Raw genomic sequence first — 21,776 nt, forward strand, 5'->3', positions numbered from 1 at the left:
CTACATCATACTAAAAGTTAACTCAAAGGTGAACAACCCCAGCTCTGATTAGGACAGAAGTTCGTGTAAAAGGAGTGGAATTGCTGTGGAGGTGTTGGATTTTCAGCCCTGTAACATGATTGCTACAGCAGCAGAGAGAAGCAGCCAACCATGTGTGCCAAATATTTGCTGCTTGGGTCATTTAAATGTGTCCATCCTCACCCCACTGCCACAGATCACCCATGGGAGCCCTCCTGATTTTGCTAAATGCCTTCCAGCTGCCTGACCCACTGCCTGACTGCCCTTGGAATGTGGAAGTATTACATTCAAACTTTTTTTACATTCTTTTACTTTTTTTTTTTTACTTTTTGATGCACTCTGGCAAATTTGACACTACACTTTTCACACCAGAAATTCTTTGCCACCTGGGTTTTTCCTGTTAGCTTCCATGGGTTATGCCAGGTACAGATCGCTGTAAAAGAATAAAGTAATTTTAGCAGGTAGCCTGGTGTAAGCATATAGAGACATTTTTATAAATACATCAATTACCACTATGTAATGGATGAGATCCATGCCTGGGAAGCAGAGTGCTGAGTAATGGCCAGGCAGGTTCACAGGTGGCCAGCAGGCGGCATGTCACCTCCACATATTTGCCACCCCAGCAGCTCTACTAGCCATCGGCCCCTCTGCAAAAAAATAATCAGAGGGCCCAGCACTAGGGTAGCCACCTGTCCAGTCGCATAACTAGATGTTACTGGGCTCCACAGCAAAGTAATTTTAGGGCCCCCAAAATCCAGAGGTTGTCCTGTTTTACCAATTTATATTAAAATTACTCATTAATAAGGGTGCCACCGTTTCTGGAGAAGAATAACGGCTTCCTATATATTTATATTTTTTCCCTGTTAATAACATTGGGATCAACCATTGTGGCAACCCTAGTTGTGTTTATAATGACCTTTCTAGTTTGGAAACCTAGTTAGGTGGGTAGTAGCAGTACTATTTGGTCGCATTTTGCCCTTAACTGCCCCCTGTGGTGTTAAAGGAGAACCAAACACTTAATTATAAAAACCCCTACTAGGGTTACCACCCTTTCTGGAAAAAAATACCGGCCTTCCTATATATTTATCTTTTTTCCCAATTAATAGCATTCGAATCAACCATAATCTTTACTGGCCAGGTGGCAAACCTACTTATTGATTAGGGCCTCATGAGGCCCCTATACCTCCTGGCCCCAGCCGCAGGGTCTGCTTACTCTTTATTTACACCCATGTACCTGGCCTGTGTTGACCTGGACAGCCAGGTTTTTTGGTCAAAACTGCCTTCCTGTTTTTTTTTTAAAATTAGGAAAACTGAACAGGATTCCCAGTGATTGACGTGGCGAGCGTCCAATTGCAACATCATAGCTCCGCCTCCTGATAACCCACTCCACAATGTCACAGTCCCGCTCCCGCAAAGTCACAGTTCTGCCCACGCGACATCACAGTCCCACCCCAGTCCGGAGTTAAACTCTACCTGGCACGTGGAGGCTTACCATGCAGTAGACCCCGCGGTCCTGACCCCCTGTACTGTGGGGTCGGCTTCCTCTAGCAGAAACTCCTGCACCCCAGGCTTGGGCCTTTGTGTCCTGCCCACAAATCTGGGTCTGATCATCTGAACGTGATCCTTACGACTTTAGCGTAGAAGCACAATTGCGCACTTGCAAACACAGTCGGCTGGCCAGTTGCATTAAAACCTCGTTCATTCAGGTGCTCTTGTCAAATTTTACTTCTTGAACTTTCCTATTGTAATTGCTGATGCTCAGTTCTTCCAGCATTCCATTCCAGATCAAGCACAGTTGCACGGTTAATGCAGATTCTAAAGTTACCATCATATCTGAAACAGGTGTTAGTTGCCCGGATTCCCTGCACTTCACTCTACATCAGATGCAACTACGCTGAAAGTTTTCCAGTTTTTTCAAGGGGCAAAAAGCCCCTATGTGACCACAATGAATTGTGGGGGGGAAATATTGCATTATGGGAAAAATGGCATTTGCACTGGAAATGGCACTTTGTTCACTGCATTTGTAGCTGTAATGACCCTTTTTTAAGGGGACGGATTAAAATGCACAGACTACCCTACGCTATTGGCTAGAGGCTTAGTGTGATCAGGGGCCCATATAGCTTTTTTCCAATTATTGTTTTTATTTTCTTCTCTTTTAATATCTACTTTGGGTCTGCTGGGAGAAGAAAGCAGGCAAGGGGCATGGTACAGACATCCGGCCATTACACTAGAAGGGGGCCCTGTGTGGATGTAGCCTAGGGGCCCCACATTGCATACCTCCCAACTGTCCCTTTTTTTGCGGGACAGTCCTGATTTTGACAGCTCAGCCCACAGTCCCAGGTTTGTTACTGAAATGTCCAGACTTTCTCTTTGATCTCCTGCACTGAACATCCAGAAAAAGATACCAAGTTTATAACTTAATTGGCTTTTGGCAGAGAGCCCGGAATAGATACTTAGATACTTTTGTAACCATTTAAGATAAGCAGGTCTCTTGGGGGAACTGAGACTTACAGCTTTAGGGCAGAGACACAAGCTCATATTCGGGGAGATTAGTCGATTTACATTCTAGCTGGCGGGAGGCAGTTCGGGGAGATTAGTAGCCCCAAGGAAGAGGAGATTTGTGGCTGGGCGACTAATCTCCTCGAATCTGAGTGTGTGTCTCACTCACCTTCATAAGCAAAACTGTAATAAAACATAAAAACTACAGAAATGTGTACAAACTTTCATAACGTGCTAAATGGGCATGGTGATTGGGGGTGTGGTCACACAAGTGGGCGTGGTGATTACGGGCGTGGTTGCACAAATGGGCGTGGTACCAAAAGTGGTACCTGGACTATGGAAATGTGTCAGGCACATGATTGAGAGAAAGTAGCGACTTGTACAAACAGCTCCCCATAGTCTTGCGCTGCTATAGTTACTGCTGTGACACTCAGGCAAGAGAGTTGCAGTTGGACAAGCTGTAAGGAATACAGGGGTCAGGCTGGTGGATAGGGATCAGTAAAGAGCAGCCTCAGGATAATAATATACAGCATTAGCCACTGGGAAGGGACTGGAGACAACTGTCACACTGTGTATAACTGTGTCACACTGTGTATAACTGTGTATAACTGTGTATTACTGTGTATAACTGGGTATTACTGTGTATAACTGTGTATTACTGTGTATAACTGGGTATTACTGTGTATTACTGTGTATAACTGTGTCACACTGCAGAGTGTAAATGTGCCCGTGGAATGAGTGTGACACACGTGACTAATAAAGGTCGGGCAGCTCAGCGCTATGTTTGCGCAAGGAAAGCAACGACCTGGCAGCTCCTCTCGCTCGGGAACAGTTTGAGCCCATGAACTCCTCAAGCTCCTCCTCCGAGGCTTTCGCTGATACAAATCTAGTAGCTCCGCGCCGGTACTGAGTGACAGACACTTCTGCTGCAGCCGCTGCCCGACACCAACACTCACTGAGGAGGAGAAGCGACTGAGCAGCAGCTGTCTGTACCCAGCGCCGGGCGCAAACACTTAGCACCGGCAGCAACAGTAAGTACCTTACACTTTCTCTCTAGTTTTAAGTCTCTATCCAGTGGCCCCACATCCTACTGTTGCATTTTGGGGAGTGTACCCTCATTTCTTGTGATCTGTATTATAGAAAGCAGTTCAGATTGGTTCTCTTTTACATATTGCACTGATCTTTAATCCCAAGGAAAACATTACAGAATCCCAGATTGGATTGGCATTGGAATCTGCCTCTTTCTTTCTTTCTTTCTTTCTTTCTTTCTTTCTTTCTTTCTTTCTTTCTTTCTTTCTTTCTTTCTTTCTTTCTTTCTTTCTTTCTTTCTTTCTTTCTTTCTTTCTGTGCCCTGTGACTTTCCCCAGTGATAGCCCTTACCCACAGTAATTGATTTGTAGCATTAGAATCTCTTCTTTCTTTCTTTCTTTCTTTCTTTCTTTCTTTCTTTCTTTCTTTCTTTCTTTCTTTCTTTCTTTCTTTCTTTCTTTCTTTCTTTCTTTCTTTCTTTCTTTCTTTCTTTCTCTCTTCCCCCACACACTTATGGTGGAATGTGCTTAGCCTGATGCCCTGTGACTTTCCCCAGTGATAGCCCTTGCCCACAGTAACAGTCAGTTCCAGCAGTGCATCCAATTGCCAACTTCTTCCCTTGCAGAGAGAGAGAGAGTATTGCCAGGAATAAGGAATCTGGCAGTTGGTGTTAAAGCCCCAAAGAGAAGCAGTACAATGCAGTTTGCAGCCCAGATCTGGCTGAGAGCGACTGTCTCGCTGTTCATAGCTCAGTCAGTCGTTACATTGGTTATTCCCAATGCCACGCAGCTGGAAGGTCTCCTGGAAAAATACATGGATGAAGATGGCGAGTGGTGGACGGCCAAGCACAGGGGCAAGAGAGCCATCACTGAGAGTGACATGAATCTTATACTGGATCTGCACAATAAACTGCGCGGGGAAGTGTATCCTCCAGCCTCCAACATGGAGTACATGGTAAGATTTCTGTTATTCCTTCCACATCACACACTCTGCCTGTCCCTTTCAACTTCAATGTTTGTCTCTGCAGTCACTGAGTAACAATATGCTCTGCAGAGCTGTGTTTTGTATGGGAGAGATGGGGGAGGTGGGGCTGAACTAGTCAGTAGGAAGGGGTAGAATGCAAAAGAGAGAGAGAATCCACTTTTCCAATTTCATCTTTTATTTACACCATGGAGGAGAATCCTGTGTAGGATCCATAGTCTGCAGTCATTATTCACATCAGCTCCTCCCCCAGTGGAGCTTACAGTCTAAGGTCCCTATCACATTTACACACATAAATAAAATTCTATGCGAAGTTGCTCAATCACATCTGCCAATATGGGATACACCTTACGGGTGCTCAGATGAGATATGGGCAATGCTGTGTGGCTATGGTGGTGTTATTTGGCACATACAGTAATTTCCTTGCTTGTAACCCATCTTAGATGCACATACAGTTCCTCACATGCTCAACAGTAAAGAAGGGAAATCATAGATATGTTCAAGGTGTTGTGTGAGCTGGAGTCTTGGCTGGAGGACAGCAAACTACTGCCACATTGTTTCAGAGGTACCTGTAGTCAGGAAAAGCAGTGGAAGGAACAGCAACGGTGATATCGATTCTGCTCGGTGGCATAAAATTCATGGTACCCTCCCCCCGCACCCCCACAAAACCAAGGGTGACCCATGATAAAATTCTGAGTCACCTATGACCCCTTCACAGGCTCCCTGTTTCCCTGAGTCACCCTGCAGCCACTGGGTCTGCCCCCTGTATAATTATGCCATTGATTACTAATACATTAATGGAACATTAGAACATTGCTAACAATTACATTTGCTTTAATTATGCAAAATGTTGTATTTGATGTATTTGACTGTACTGTCAGGGGTTCCAAACAATGCCTGTGCCTGGACCACAATCAGAAAAAAACTAGGGACTGAATCCTAATTTGCATATGTAATTAGGGGCGAGAAGGGAAATCACATGACTTTTCATCACAAAACAAAGAAGTAAAAAAAATGTTTCTCTTTTTTTACTTTCCCTCTCATCATTTACATTTGCTATAATTAGTGCTGCACCAAATCCAGGATATTCAAATTAGGATTCAAAAGGGTTCGGCCAAATCCTGCTGAAAAAGGCCGAATCCTTCTGCCTGGTTGAACGAATCTGAATCCTAATATGAGTGGGGAGGGAAAACACATGAGTTTTTGTCACAAAACAAGGAAGTGAAAAATTTTCCCGTTCCCACCCCTAATTTGCATATGCAAATTGGAATTCATATTCAGTCTGTTTTTTGGCTGAATCTGTAGCGAAGGATTCGGGGGTTTGGCTGAAACCAACATAGTGGATTTGGTGCATCCCTAGCTATAATATTATAATATAATATTATAATAATATATGACTATAATTAGGATTCGGTTTGGTATTTGGCGGAATCTGTCAAAAAAGGATTTGGGGATTCGGACGAATCCCAAATAGTGGATTTGGTGCATCCCTAAAAAAACTACTGCCTTCAGCAGTGAATCTGTTAATTGTTCTGCAATGTGCTGGGAGTGAGTCAGGGTTGGACTGGGCCGGCGGGACACAGAGAAAAAACCCGGTGGGCCCAGGCTCTTTTGGGCTGTTTTCGATGCTGATGCTCACTAGAAAGAGGTGTGCACGCTCACGCGCTAGAGAGAGAGGTGAGCGAGCTGGAGGAGAGGAGTGCGGACACTGAGGACTTTGCAACTGGGCGGCCCAGGCGATGGTGTGGGGGGCCCCTGAGGCTGCGGGCCCCCCAGTCTGACACTGGAGTGACTGTATGAATAAGGCTGAATAATATAAGTGCTTACCGCAGGCAATGCTTTGGCCACTTAAAAATCAGAGATAATTGTACCATTGCTGAGTATAACAACGCCTCAAAGGAAAATTCTCATTATCAAAACCACTTGCATTTCTGAGTTAAATCCGTAACAACTCTGTACAGGCAACCTATGTGTACTGCTGGTTCCCCTTACTGCCCACTTTGTTCATGATTCCTGTCCTGTATTGATGATGAAACTCCCCTCCCTCTATTGACTGTGACCAACTGGCCATTGAGCCAGCCCAGCTCCATCGTTGAACAGGTGAACCAACCTGCCCTCTGAGTAATGGAAATAAGAAAAGACACTTGCTGCCTGCGGAACAATATTTCGGTGAATACAAGGGGTCAGTGCTTGTCACACTTAAATGAGTATAAGAAACCAGGGGAAAAAAAAGTGAGATTAATGTGTCTGAACAGTATTACTTTAACTTTTACATTTCTATACAGTATAAGCCCCAGTAACATCCTCGTAATAATAAATACAAGTAGTGCTTCATTTTAAAGTGAAATTAATAACTTACATTTACTGTAAGAGACACATGCGAGACTCCACCTAGGGGCGGAACTACAGAGGTCCTTTAGTACAGGTATGGGACCTGTTATCCACAATGCTCGGGACCTTGGATCTTTCTGGATCTTTCCGTAATTTGGAGCTTCATAACTCTACTAGAAAATCATGTAAACATTAAATAAACCCAATAGGCTGGTTCTGCCTCCAATAAGGATTATAATTATATCTTAGTTTGGACCAAGTAGAAGCTACTGTTTTATTTTTGCATAGAAAAAGGGAATCATTTTAAAAAATTTGGATACAATTGAGTCTATGGGAGACGGCTTTTCCGTAATTCGGAGCTTTCTGGATAACGGGTTTCCAGATAACAGATCCCATACCTGTAGCAAAGGTTGAGAGGGCAAGGGCACCTTAAAGGAGAAGGAAAGCCATCCTGCACTTGGGGCTGCCAAATGTGAGGCACCCCAAGTGATTGTATTGACTTACCTGCAGGTCCGGACTGAGAATTAAAATAGGCCCTGGCGTTTCAGGTACACAGAGGCCCAATCAGCCCACACAAGCCCACTAAATACTGACTTTCTATGGCACCTTATAGCAGCCCCTCTGGGCATTTGCCAGAACCCACAGATTGCCAGTCCGGGCCTGCTTACCTGAAAACCCGGGCCGGTGCTCCCATCAGCAGAAAACTGGACCCGGGGTTATTCCAGTGAGCACCACAGAGCGATCCACTTCCGGCTTCTTCTTGCTTTAAATTTCCCGGGGCAAATGCATACGCAGTTATGAAATAGCCGACTTTTTAGTTAAAGTTCGGCTTTTTGTTCTAGTGCGCATGCACAGCCGCGAGAAGAAAACCAAAGCCGGAATAGGATCGCTGCGTGGTGCTCACTGGTATAACCCCGGCCTGGTGCAGTTTTCTTCTGATAGGAGCATCGGCCCGGGGTTTCAGGTAAGTCAATACAATCACTTGGGGTGCCTAACATTTGGCAGCCCTAAGTGCAGGATGACTTTCCTTCTCCTTTAAAGCTCCAAAAAAAAGAGTGTTATTGAGGTCAGTATCCTTGTGACTGGTATCTATGTGGGGCCCCAGGGACAGTTAAAAGCATGGAGGATTATTTATATAACATATGCTTTGTTTTTTTAGAGTAGTTCCTTTCCAGAAGCACAGCATTTGTGTGTGTGAAACAAAGAATACTCCTCCCGTGAGGGCCCAGAATGGGTGTAAGGGTCCCATCACTTGTAATATATGTCTCTTTCTGCACCAGCAGCTTTAAGCGAAATAATTTGAAGGGGGAAATATTGTTACTCCTTTAACTTCCTGTATTAGCTGGTGTAGGAGTGCTTTGGATAAAGAGAAATTATTTGGATTGTCGTACACTGTAGCCTTTGTGTCATGGTCCAAAATCATTTTTTTTCTTCTCATTCTTGCTGTGAAGAGTAGGCTGAATTCTTTCATTATTCTCCATTTATACTCCTCTGCACAATTAATGTCATGCTGAAGAATTTTCTTTTACAGCTCACCACAAAAACACACATTATTACCCCCCACCTAGTTCCACTCCTGATGCATTGGATTTAAACTTCTCAAATGATCACATATCCATTACAGTGTGGCTACACAGCAGAGCACCTGACCCTAACCTGTAGGTTTAAAACATTCCTAGATAAGATACATCTAAGTATAGAGGGCAGACATACCAATATGTGCCCCAGGCAGGGGTATTGCTCTAAAGAAGTGACAGGTCTGCCTGGACAAAAATAGTAGGGAACAAAGCGTTGTCTCATCTCTCTATATTTGGATGCATGGATGGTAAGTTGGTATGTTAAACCAGAGTGTGTATTGTAGGGATGCACCAAATCCAGCATTCGGTTCGGGATTCGGTCAGGATTTAGGCTTTTTCAGCAGGATTCGGATTTGGCCGAATCCTTCTGCCCAGCCGAATCCAAATCCTAATTTGCATATGCAAATTAGTGCCGAGGAGGGAAATCACGTGACTTTTTGTCACAAAACAAAGAAGTAAAAAATGTTTTCCCCTTTCCACCCCTAATTTGCATATGTAAATTAGGATTCGGATTCGGCTGAATCTTTCGTGAAGGATTCAGGGTTCGAATCCAAAATAGTGGATTCGGTGCATCTCTAATGTATTGCACACGCTGTAACTAGTATGCGATTGTTTGAGAAATCACAATCAATTAGATAATTCTTAGAACTTTATAAGTATGCCTCCTATTCCTTTAGCGATAGGCAGTGTACAAAGTTCACAAAAAGGTCTTAGGGGCAAATTCACTAAAGGGCGAATTGTCGCCAGCGACCGATTTGCACACTTCGCAGCACTTCGCCAGACGCAAGTTCGTTACCACTACGCTAATTCACTAAAATGCGAGGTTGCATCCTGACCGCTGAACGCTGGCGACTTTTCGCCAGTGATACTTCTTCAGTGCATTTCATAACGAAGATTCGCGAGCGTTTGTTTGTGCCTAGCGAAAATCTGCTAGTAATCTTACGCTTAGGTCAATATGACTAGGGGAGGTGCATAAAAGTCATATACACGCCTTTATTAGAGATTTAGGTGCAAATGCTTGAAGTGGCCATTTTTTATTACAAATGTCCAAGGGAGCTTAATAAAGGCATAAAAGCTCAAAATGCCCTAGACATGAGCCCACCCTAAAATATATGTGGAATGCCCCTCAAATGTGTTAAAAATCTTTAATAGTTTGGACTTTTGAAGGCAATCCCGCTTTAAAAATAGAAAAGTCGCCGGGGTACAGGATATAATGTCACTGACATCAGATTGAGGAAGATCTAGCTTCGTTTTAGCAGTTCGCCTTGTCTGAGGTTAGATGGAAAGTGAGTTTATGAAGATATGGATAATCCGATAAAGACAATTAGTCATTGCCCTGCTGTGAAAGGCCTATAATAAAACCCTAATACATGATGGGGAACATGAATGTCGAGATCTAGTCACTCCTGTTAATTAAAATAAAAGGAGATGACCTTGGTGGGTTTGTTTTTAGTAGGATTAAGCCCCTTCCATATTCAGTATGGAAAGTGATACAAAAAAATTGGCATATAATAGAAACCAATGAGCTTTTGGGTCCACATCTGATGCTCCAGCTGTGTATAATGAAAAGTCATGAATGTTTGCTAACTATATAACTCCAACTGATATATTTAGGATAACGTTAAGGGGCCGATTCATTAACTTCGAGTGAAGGATTCGAAGGTAAAAGCTTCGAATTTCGAAGTTTTTTTGGGCTACTTCGACCATCGAATGGGCTACTTCGACCTTCGACTACGACTATCGCAGGATTCGAAGTAAAAATCGTTCGACTATTCGACCATTCGATAGTCGAAGTACTGTCTCTTTAAAAAAAATTCGACCCCCTAGTTCGGCAGCTAAAAGCTACCGAAGTCAATGTTAGCCTATGGGGAAGGTCCCCATAGGCTTGGCTAACTTTTTTTGATCGAAGGATATTCCTTCGATCGTTGGATTTAAATCCTTCGAATCGTTCGTTTCGAACGAATTTAATCGTTCGATCGAAGGAATAATCCTTCGATCGTATGATCGTACTATCTGCGCTAAATCCTTCGACTTCGATATTCGAAGTCGAAGGATTTTAGTTCCTAGTCGAATATCGAGGGTTAATTAACCCTCGATATTCGACCCTTGATGAATCAGCCCCTAAATGTTACTACAGGTAGCAGTAAGTAATTCAAGTGTAATAGCACTTTACAACCCAAGACTTGGGTATTGTTATCTAGTGGCACCTAAAGAATCTCAGATGAGATGTTCTTCAATTACAAAACAAAGTATGTGCTCCATGCTATTCTCTGCCCATGCGATAGAATATAGGAAAAACGAAAGGGGCCATTGGAACTTGAAGAAATATTAGTTATAAAGTAAAACCACATGGAGAGTCAGTGCATCACAGTAGCGAAGGCTCAAGTTTATGTTTTTTTAGGATTTCAGCACATTCCACATACCAACAGGGGAGGCGACAGATTTATAAGGCTTAGACAAAGAGAAACGGTTTGTATCCATAAATTAGATACTATGGAACCTGAAGGACTGGATCTTGCAGCTTCTTATAAAACGTCCTCTGTAATAGATATAATAAAATATTCATGATTTTTTATATACATTTGTTTGACACACCTATATAATTCATTTAATTGCTTGTATGTGTATTTCATGTATTACTGTTACTATTTAGGAGGCTTTAACTTATGCTTCTAATGTTTTTATCAATGAACTTGGATTTGGGGATCTGTCATTTAGCTCTGTGATACTATGCTCTCAGTGACTATATAGTGAGGTTTTCTGCCTGTTGGGGGTATATAATAATGGACAAACAAACTTCCCACGGAAAAGTTATCATGTGATTATTGATCTGAGCAACAGATAGTTACATAGTTAATTTGGACTGAAAGTCCATCAAGTTCAACCCCAACAAACACAAATATGCACATACTTATTTAGACCTATATATACACTCACATATATAAACTATATATACCAGCATCTATACTAACTAATTGTAGATCTTAAGATCAGGATAGATATTGTTCAAGCCATTCTTAAAGGAAAAACAAAAAAGTAAATTGTTCTTTTACCTGCAGTGTTCCTGTATGCCAGTGACCTATCCCAGGTAGTTCTCTTCCCCCTCTCCTCTTCTCCCTGCTCTTTACTAATCACTTTTCGTCTTTCCTTTGTACTCCTGTAAAAGAAATATTGTTAAAACACCTGACAAATTGTTAATAAAAAAAAAAAAAGTCCCTCTTAAAGGCATTAACTGAATCAGCCATCACAACATCACCCGGCAGTGCATTCCACAACCTCACTGTCCTGACTGTGAAGAACCCCCTACGTTGCTTCAAATGAAAGTTCTTTTCTTCTAGTCTGAAGGGGTGGCCTCTGGTACGTTAATCTTTGATACCCCAACCTTGAGAGTCAACCCTTATAGTTTAAATTTTCCATCCCTCTAACCAGTTTAGTTGCAGGTCTCCACACTCCCTCCAGTTTAGTAACACCACTCTTAAAGGGGATGTAAAGGCAAAAAAATACAATCCCATTTTTACTTTAATTAAAAAATGTGTACTGTTTTTATAATAACCCTGACTGTATTTAGTGAAATTCCCCCTTCGTTTTACTTGCTCTGACTGCTGCGGATAGCAAACGACCCCTAACTGCTCTGCAGGGAAACAATCACACTTTCAAACAGCAGGGGGGAGCCCCCCACCTTACTTCCCAGAACTCAAGCAGCTTTGTTTGTTTCCCTATAAAGCAGCCGGGGACTGTGTAGAGATTTGTATTCACAGATCCAGCTCAGTCTGCATATTCTGATTATTAATCAGTCTTGCTGTATCAGCTTCTATGGCAGATATTATTTGACTTGTGCTGTTTTGATCATTTATCATGATCCCTAAGCTTAACTTTCCAACTGAAGCCCAGACCACACTGAGCATGTGCATGGTCTTGGTCTTGCAAAGCTGTTTAACAAAGTTACAAGATGACAGCCCCCTGCAACCAACTGAAAACATACATCATTTGTTTTATTAGGCTTCTGGTGCAGTAAGTTCATGTTTATGTTAAGTATACAAAATACAGCATTTCTAGCTTTATTCTATTTTAGATTTTAGTTCCCCTTTAAGGACTGGAGCCCAAAACTGCACTGCATACTTAAGGAAAGGCCTTACTAGGGATCTGTAAACAGTCAAAATGATATTTTCATCCATTGAGTTAATGCCCTTCTTTATGCTAGACAGCACATTATATGCGTTAGTAGCCACAGAATGACACTGCTTAGAGTTACAAAACATGTTATCCCCAGAAATCCCCAGACCCTTCTCAATTAAAGGGGAAATCCGGCTTCCAAACCAAAATTTGATAAAGAAGCCCACATAACACATAAACCACTAATATATACATCACAGTTACCTATTTCTTCAAAAAGTATGAATAAATACACATTTCTATGCTGAAATCCAGCTGTTTAACAGTTCTTCTCTTTCTGCAGCATTTGAAATCCTGGCAGGGAAGGAGGGACTAAACACAGATGTTAATAATAAATTGTAACAACTTCTCCACAGCTTACAGACAGCATGCAGGAACTACATAACCCATAATGCATTGCACTGTGATGTTCCTTTCCTTATTGAAATCATGTGTGCAGGGAATTGTGGGGTTTGGAGGATGCAGGCTAAGGACAGATGGCCGTTGATACAAAGTAACAGTAGTCAGCCAGCTCAGCAAAGTAGTCAGACAGATCAGCAAGAGAGCAGGGGGCTAGGCTTAGGGAACTGTTCCAAACCATGAAAAATCATGAAAAGTCTGCATGTTTTGTAATTGATATATTTTGCAAAGTTGCTTAAAATAGGGTTTTCTTTTAAAAAAGCTTAAATTATGTTTTTGTGGAGTTCCCCCAACCCATTGCCATTTAGTGTATAACTTGCATTTACATTATTTCTGCCGAAGGGCATAACCTTGCATTTATTAACATTGAACCTCATTTTCCAGTTTGCTGCCCAGTTTTCCAGTTAAGACAAATCTCTCTGCAAAGTGGCAGCATCCTGCATGGAACCTATAGTTCTGCACAATTTAGTATCATCTGCAAAAATAGAAACAGTACTTCCAATGCCCACCTCCAGGTCATTAATACAGTAGTTGTACCAGATACAGAAGTCAGTTATTTGTCCCTGTATAACGATTGATTCATGATTAACTGTACTGGGACATAACAAACGCTTTGTTTATTTTTCTACTGATTATTTAACTTTTCATTAAGCTTAGCAGAATTTATTATACACTGCATGTACTGTTCTTGGATGCTTTGTGATCCCTACAGATATGGGATCCATTATCCGGAAACCTGTTATCCAGAAATCTCTGCATAACGGGAAGACCATCTCCCATAGACTCAATTTTATCCAAATAATCCAAATTTTTAAACATTATTTTCTTTTTCTCCGCAATAATAAAACAGTACCTTATAATTGATCCAAACTAGGATATTAGTAATCCATATTGGAAGCAAAACCAGTCGATTGGGTTTATTTCATGTTTACATGATGTTTTACTAGACATAAAGTATAAAGATCAAAATTACGGAAAGATCCATTATTCAGAAAAACTCTGAGCATTCTGGATCACAGTTCCCATACCAGTATCATAAATGGGGTTTCTCTGCCTTCTTTTTAAATCATATAAAGAATAGTTTTTAAATCTTTTACAGAGCAATATAAGATACAACGCTTCAAAGTTGGGCAACCCTTAGCGACCAATCAGGAGGTGGCATTTACTGGTTACATATTTAAAAACAACCATCTGGTTGCTATGGCTCATAGACCTGGGCAAACTTTTCGCCTTTAAGTCCATTTATTACATTAAAGAGCAGAGGTGAAACCAGCAAGATATTTGAAATAGTTTTCAGCTTTCAGCTTTTGTAACACGCCATACATTTAGCACTGCTCCGTCGCTGGTTGTAAATTGAAATGAAAATATTATGGTGGTATTTTCCTTAATTTGCTCTGAAACAAAATACTGCCTAATTTTTTTCTAAGAATGTTGGCAACTTAGTTTACACAGGCGTAATTGTCAGCTGCCTGACTTTGTTTGATATGCCGTATATGCATATTAATCTTCATTTAACAAAGGCCTCTGTCACTTAGTGCTCAGCAATTTCACATCCCTCGCATAAACAGAATGTACAGTTGTTACTACAACTGAACACAGATAACTGGATAGGATTATTAAACAAATACAATGCCATCTTTATTAGAAACATTTACATGTGTGCAGAACTTTCACAGTTGACAATGATGTTCCCCCATAAATCATGTCATTGAAATTGTAGGGTAGGGATGTTTGCTCATTACATAATAATGGAGACATTGCCGCAACTAGGTGTAGCAGCATCCTAGGCAAAAGGTGCCCCACTCCTCCCCCATCTCTGTCTTTTAATAATTTGGAATATATGTATATAGAATTTTTTTTTTCATTTGTTAGAGGAACTAGGGCATGACACTGGGATCCCACATTGATACCAGGAAAACTCCTAATGGGGGCAGGTGTCAGTGGGCCCTCCTGCTTCTAAACATTTGGCCTGTTTCCTTGTCAGTCCCTATTTCTGTTGGGGAAAAAAGCTAATTAGATGGAAGAATAGATTAAAGTTGCCAAGGACAAAGGCCCTTCCCTGGGTTGAACTTGAGACCAAAGAGGAAGCAACAGTTAAGACAGGCAGGAGTAGTCCAAAGTGTGGAATCCAAAGGATTGAGAGGCTCAAAGTAGAATATCAGGCACAATCAGGGCAGGCAGCATAATCAGGATCAGAAAAGATGGGCTAAGAACCAGTAACTCAAGTCAAAGTAACAATTAAAGCATACCCAGGAACTTACTAAGACCTATATTCAGGCAGTGAACTTGATTCCTCTTATTTAAAATTTTGTGCCAAACCGCAATGTGATGTCAAATGGTGGTGAGTGGCACGCCATGGTCACTGCCATATTGGATCTGCAATTGAAGAGAGTGCACTGTTGTGCTTGTAAAAATTGAATGGAAAGAGACCAGGAGGTTAAAAAGATTGAGTGAGGAAAAAAGGAAAATTGTATGTAGATTTGGCCTGTGGTCTAAGGTTTTCTGGTGGGTCACTGACATCCCAGTCAGACAGGGCTCATTATATTATTCACCAGATGTAAGTGGGCCCAGGTGTAATCATCAGTATAAGCTGAGCCCTTAAAATAGACTTAGACTATAGGTTCAATGATAAACCTCACATCCCTTGTTTAAAGTTGTGAAACAGGGCAGTTGACGGAAGGAGTGCTGGCTGTCTGGATGTTGTTTGGTGAAATAAATTACAAATAACACTTCTCAAAGGATCTACCACCACCCCAAGGCTTCTGCCTTGTCTGGTGCTCCTATCAGCAGAAAACCACACCGGTCCGGCAAGCGCCATGGAGCAATCCTTTTCCTGCTTCTTCGGGTCTTCTCAGGGCTGTGCATGCACAGTAGAGTGGAAAGCCAAACTTTAACGGAAAAGCTGACTAATTAGCTCTTCTACGCATGCGTCTGCCCCGGGAAAAATTTAAAACCGAAGAAGCAGGAAGAGGATCGCTCCATGGTGCTCAATGGAAGAACACCAGGCCAGTGCAGTTTTCTGCTGATAGGAGCAATGGCCCGGGGTGTCAGGTAAGTAAATGCAATCACTTGAGGAGCCTAACATTTGGCACCCAAAGTGTAAACTGGTATATCTTTTCCTTTAATGTCATTTTGCCTTTTTTAAGTTAGGGTACATGACTGTTATTTACATGTTGCTAGTTATAGTAAATTCATACATTTGGATGTATACATCAAACACATAGATTACACACAAATACTGACTGATACAGGAGATAAAGATGCCCCTGTTTATTTCAGTTTACATTTGGAACTGATAGTTCAAGGATATGATTCTTCCTTTGGAAAAATCCAGGGAACAGGGTTGTAAGTTTGCCCCGGGTGACTTGGCTGCGAGAGAAGAAAAACTCAGTGTTAGCTGAACAATTTGGTTTACATCCTGCTGATTTGTTAATGAATTTAGTGGCGTTTATATCCACTTTTTTAATATAATTTTGTTTTCACTGAAAGTCAAAGCAAACATTTACTTAGCGAAACCTGTGATTTCCTTGCTTAAAGGAAGAGCATTGAAGTAGCGGAAGGGAAGAATGATCCTTTCAATCAGTAATTCATGCACAGGTTGTTCTTCTGAAAACAATCAGGCTTTCAAGCGTCAAAGCTCGTTCTTAGTAATCCTAGAGCTTTGTCCTTGTGCTGAAACCGGAGCCACTTCTGCCGGGTATTAACTTGGTGTACAAATGTATAAAGTGAATCTCCTTTAATGAAAATTCATTGCAGCAATGAAACTGGACAGAAAAGGCCTTTTGAGATATATATATGGTATGAAATAGGCACTCTTGAATTTCTAAAATCCTTTATCAAGCACAAACATGATTTGTCTTGATTTGCCCAATGTGCAGACAATTATTTGTTACTATATCTTGCTCACATTTAATCTCTCTTGGCTCTGTGCTTCCATGATTTCTCTTAAACCATCAAAGAAAGATTTACACAGATAATATGTTCTGTATATACAGTGCAAAATATGAAATTCCCCTAACTCTTACATGTACCACAACCAGCAAACTGTTTAATGCAGCACTGTGAAATACTTACATTTTCAGCCTCATTTATGCCGGCAAGTGCAATGTGCAAAACGCACCAGTGCATCCATCCACACTCCTTTAAATTCAGAGAGGGCCAATGTTCCCCTTCATCCTGCTCTAATGATGCAAAAGTGCACACACTGGCAAGGGAACCCTGTAATTACCATCCAGCCTTATTATGTATAAATATGCCAGGGTACTTCACATTCCTTATGCTATATACCCAATTTTGAAATACAGAAGCAGGAAAGGTATAATCACTGAGTGAGTGGGAATACGTAAGTGATCATAAGCATTTACCTGAGACCCATGGCTGGTCACCATGTTCTTCTGCCTCCCAGGAATCCCTTGTAGCAGTTACAGTATGTGCATGTGCAAAAGCCAAAAACAAAACAGCCAAACTTTTAAGGAAAAAACTGAGATTTCACTCTATTGCACATACACACCAGATACAAGGCTGTACAGGAATCTACAAGGAAGGAGGAAGAAGATGGTGTTGTGATGCTCCTACAGTAGAACCCAAAGTTGGTACAGTTTTCAGTAAACAGGAGCACTGGCCCAGTCTTTTTTAAAAGAGATGGAAAGCCTTCGTGCATTTGGGGGTGCCAAATGTTAGGCTCCCCAAGTGATTGTAGTTACTTAGCTGAAACCCCCGGCCAGTGCTCCTATCAGCAGAGCACCAGTGAGCACCATGGAGCGATCCTCTTCCGGCTTCTTCTTTCTTCAAATTTCCCCGGGGCAGACGCATGTACAGTTGAACGAAACAGCTGACTTTTTATTTAAATTTCGACTTTTCGTTCTACTGTGCATGCACAGCCGCGCAAAGGAAAGACGGAAGAGGCTGTTCGCCAGAAATCTCACTAACAGGCGTAGAGGACAATTCGCTAGTGAACGAGACCGTCACTAGCGTTCGTTCGTTCACACTCTATCGCCAGGCGACTTTTCTCTCTGGCAAACCGGCCGTTACTCCACAAATTCACTAAAACTTGACTGAATTTGACTGAACGTTACCTCTTTCGCCAGAGTTTACTTCACCACCTCAGACCTGGCAAACTGATAAAACGAAGCTACATCTTCCTCAATCTTATGTCATTGACATAGTTGTAAAAAACGCTGGCGACTTTTTTTAAAGCAGGATTGCCTTCAAAAGTCCAAACTATTGAAGACTTATGTGCGAACAAATTTTCTTGACTAATTTGAGGGGCATGCCACATTATACATATAAGGGTGGGCTCATGTCTAGTGCATTAGACAATCTCTTCTGTCTTTTCCAGTGTTCGGCTGCTGAGACGCAGTTTCCCATTTCAGTGAATTAGCGCAGTGGTAACAAATTTGCACCTGGCGAAGCATAACTTTAGTGTATTAAATTACCTTTATGTGGCTTTGTTTTTTGCTCTGACGTTTAGGTTTGACGTTTGGCTTTCATACTTTTTTTCTTTAAGTCCCGAATGTCTGAATAGAGAGTTGAGGAAAGTCTGAATGAGATTTGAGGAGAATTTGGTCTGGCCTGGGTTTAGATGCACTTCACGAGGGGAAATGGGTGTTAGAGCATTAATATAATTTATTTTCCTGCTAATGTATACTGGTATTTAACTACTTTTCAAAACCAAGGAGCATTGCATATTTTAAAACACAGCCCCGCACAGGCACAGTGCATTTTCATAGAACAGAATGTATTTATATTGTAAACATGTAAAATGTTCTTCCATGTAAATATGTGTAGCACACTGTACTAGTTTCTATACAGCTGAGCAGTATGCATTTGCTAGTTAGTCATACTTTGTATATTATAGGAAATACATACCTTATATAACAGTTAACAAGCCTCTGTTTTGCCTCTAACTGTGCAGTTTTCCCAAAGCCTGTACAAAAAGATACACAATATGTATCCAGACACCTGCCCACCCAATATCTCATCCTGGAAACAAAGAGTTTTGTAGTTGGTCATCCCAACTCCCACCCCATGGCTCTATCTGCTCTGCTGTACTGTTTTTCATTGGATGTTGGAACATTGTTTGCTTCAGTTCAGCCTCAGGACCATTTTGAGGTTCACAACTGATGCTGGGTGATCAGGGCTAGCATGCACTTGGTGTTCCAGGTCAGCCCATAGGTGTGTCAGGGCTTAGTGCAGGCTAGTCAACTTCTTTCACTTCCACCCATTCTATACAGATCTCAATTTGTGCATGGGGGCAATATTGTGCTGAAACAGAAATAAAAGTCTTACCTAAACTGTTGCCACAAAAGTAGGAAGCACAATATTGTCACAAATGTAATTGTATGCCATAGCATTGAGGTTTGCTGTTATGGACAACAATGACCTTAGCCCAAGCCATGGAAATCGTCCTCAGGCCTTTATTCCTCATCAAATTAACTTTGCAGTTGGTCTAACACATTCAGGCAGGTAGCTGTTTTCTTGACATTTTCCGACTCTGACTCATCTGCCAGGTGTGAAGCGTCACTCTAAAGAACCCATTTATACCTTTCCAGGGGCATAGATTTGTACTCTGCTCCCCTACCAATGCATGGCATGGTGTAGGCTAGTGTGCAGCTACTCATCCATAAAGAAGCCCATGCATCTAAAGAATAGTTCTTGAACTGACATTGCTTCCAGAGACTTTGTTTGGACTCAGCAACGAGTGTTAAAACTAAGAAGATGGCATTTTAGAAGGATACTTTTGGACATAAAACTTGTTTTTTTCTGGAAAACGGCTGGAATTTGCTTCATAGATATGTATAAAGCAGAACTATGGTTCATTTTATTTTATTTTTTCAATCTACTTAATCGTTTCTTTACATTTTAGAAGAACAAGTCATTGGGAACTTTGGATTAATGAAAAAGGAAATATATACAGAAAAGAACTCTTGCTTTGCTTGACGTTGTTCTCAGCTGCCTCTTTTCAATGTGACAAGAGTATAAACATTTAAATCATTCATAGGTAGAAGTGACTGTAGAACATTCCTATGTAGTAGAGACATCTTTGCCATTAGAAAATATCTGCATTACGTTGATTTCTCTGAATCAAGGGACAGGTCACTTTTGGCAACAGAGCTGCTATCAAACGGCAACTTAAATCATCATCACCCAACCCACCCAGCTAGTGAGTAGGATGCTGGGAATTGTAGGTCTGCAATAGCCGACACATACAGGTACAGGTTCTATTATCCAGAATTCTCAGGACCTGGGGTTTTCCAGGGGATCTTTCTGTAATTTGGATCACTATACCTTAAAGGAGAAGGAAAGTTGTTAACCACATAAGGTGCCAAATGTTAGGCATGTATTTACTTACCTGAAAACCTTGGCCAGTGCTCCTATCAGCTGAAAACTGCACCGGCCCGGGGTTATTCCAGTGAGCACCACAGAGCACTTCTCTTCCAGCTTCTTCTGTCTTCAAATTTCCCAGGGCAGACGCATGCGCAGTAGAATGAAAAAGCCGAATTTTTAGTTAAAGTTTGGCCTTTCACTCGTTAATAATAACATTAAATATACCCAGTAGGATTGATTTGCCACCAATGGATTAATGTAGCTTAGGGACCGTGAAGTACAAGGTACTGTTTTATTATTACAGAGTAAAAGGAAATCATTTTTAAAAATTAGAATTATTTGCTCAAAATAGAGTTTGGAGCTTTCTGAATTGTGGTTTTCTAGATCAGCGGTCCCCAACCTTTTTTGCCCCAGGGACCAGTGCAAAGCCAGAATTTTTTGCAAGGACCGGAGGGGGCATCAACTGCGTGCGCCATGGCAAATTTGGTGCATCTGCGTCAAATTCGTTGCGTCCGTGTCAAATGCAGACTCAGCTCGGGGGCCTAGTTCAGGTATGTCCACAGCCCGGCATTATATAATTTACTATTTTATTTACCTTTTGCTCTAGATTTAACTGGCACCAAATATGCCATGTTTTTAGCACAGTGTTTCAAACCAATGGGAAAATGAATGGACAGCAAAGGCAAAGATAGTCAGAAGGCTTCAGACTTGTTGACATGGAGTGATTGATGACTACTGAAAGGATTATTTCAGACAAAAGGTTTCTTGAATCAGGGACATATTTATGGCATGGTATTTGCTGTGGATATCCAGCAAGAGTCTGCTAGTAGTAACATAGGAGAGTAAATCTGGGAGAGGATGCCAAAACCTATCTCTCAAGCGCAAAAAAGGTAAAATCAAGAAGGATAAAAGAATTTGGCTTTACAGTGTGTATTTGTCTTCTCTGCATGTGTGTGCATTCATCTCCAGAGGAAGCATTTCATGCCTCATGTGCAGGCATTTATATAAATGGGACATTCTTGGAATCCTGCATATCCAACGGGAGTTTTACTTCACTTAAAAAGTGTAATAAACAGAAAATGTATATACATGTATTGAAGTACTTGGACTGCACATGAGCCACAATTTATTTTTTTGTGTGAAGGAACATTTTATTACAGACATTAACCTTGCTCTGTTTTGTGTGTCAGTTCCCTCTTTAATATCATGAAAAAAGACTGGTTTTAGCAACAGTCGCAGGGTAAGGTTTGGGCCCCTACCATCAGATCTTTGATCTTAGATAAAAGATACAAATAAAGTGTGAGCTGTTTAATTTATAAATCAGGGAAGTTTACCTTGTGGCCCTTTTATACTGCAAAAGCATAGTCTTGAATCATATGAAAAATAACCGTTTTTTGTGGTATTATTGTTTATCTGGCAGTTTACTCATCATGCATAAATACT

The 21,776-nt window shown here is 41.4% G+C and overlaps 1 protein-coding gene across 1 annotated transcript in view; it reads left to right on the top strand.

Annotated features, from left to right (window-relative positions):
* The first annotated feature begins 2,713 nt into the window (after positions 1-2,713).
* crispld1.L (cysteine-rich secretory protein LCCL domain containing 1 L homeolog) overlaps positions 2,714-21,776 on the top strand; it is a 63,829-nt gene continuing 44,766 nt past the window's right edge. Inside the window, exons 1-2 of the mRNA XM_018268083.2 lie at positions 2,714-3,548; positions 4,172-4,500. Of these exons, the coding sequence (XP_018123572.1) occupies positions 4,243-4,500 (258 nt within the window). The 5' untranslated portion in view covers positions 2,714-3,548; positions 4,172-4,242. The remainder of the gene's footprint in view (positions 3,549-4,171; positions 4,501-21,776) is intronic.

Source organism: Xenopus laevis, chromosome 6L (genome assembly GCF_017654675.1).
Source record: "Xenopus laevis strain J_2021 chromosome 6L, Xenopus_laevis_v10.1, whole genome shotgun sequence".
Lineage (NCBI taxonomy): Eukaryota > Metazoa > Chordata > Amphibia > Anura > Pipidae > Xenopus > Xenopus laevis.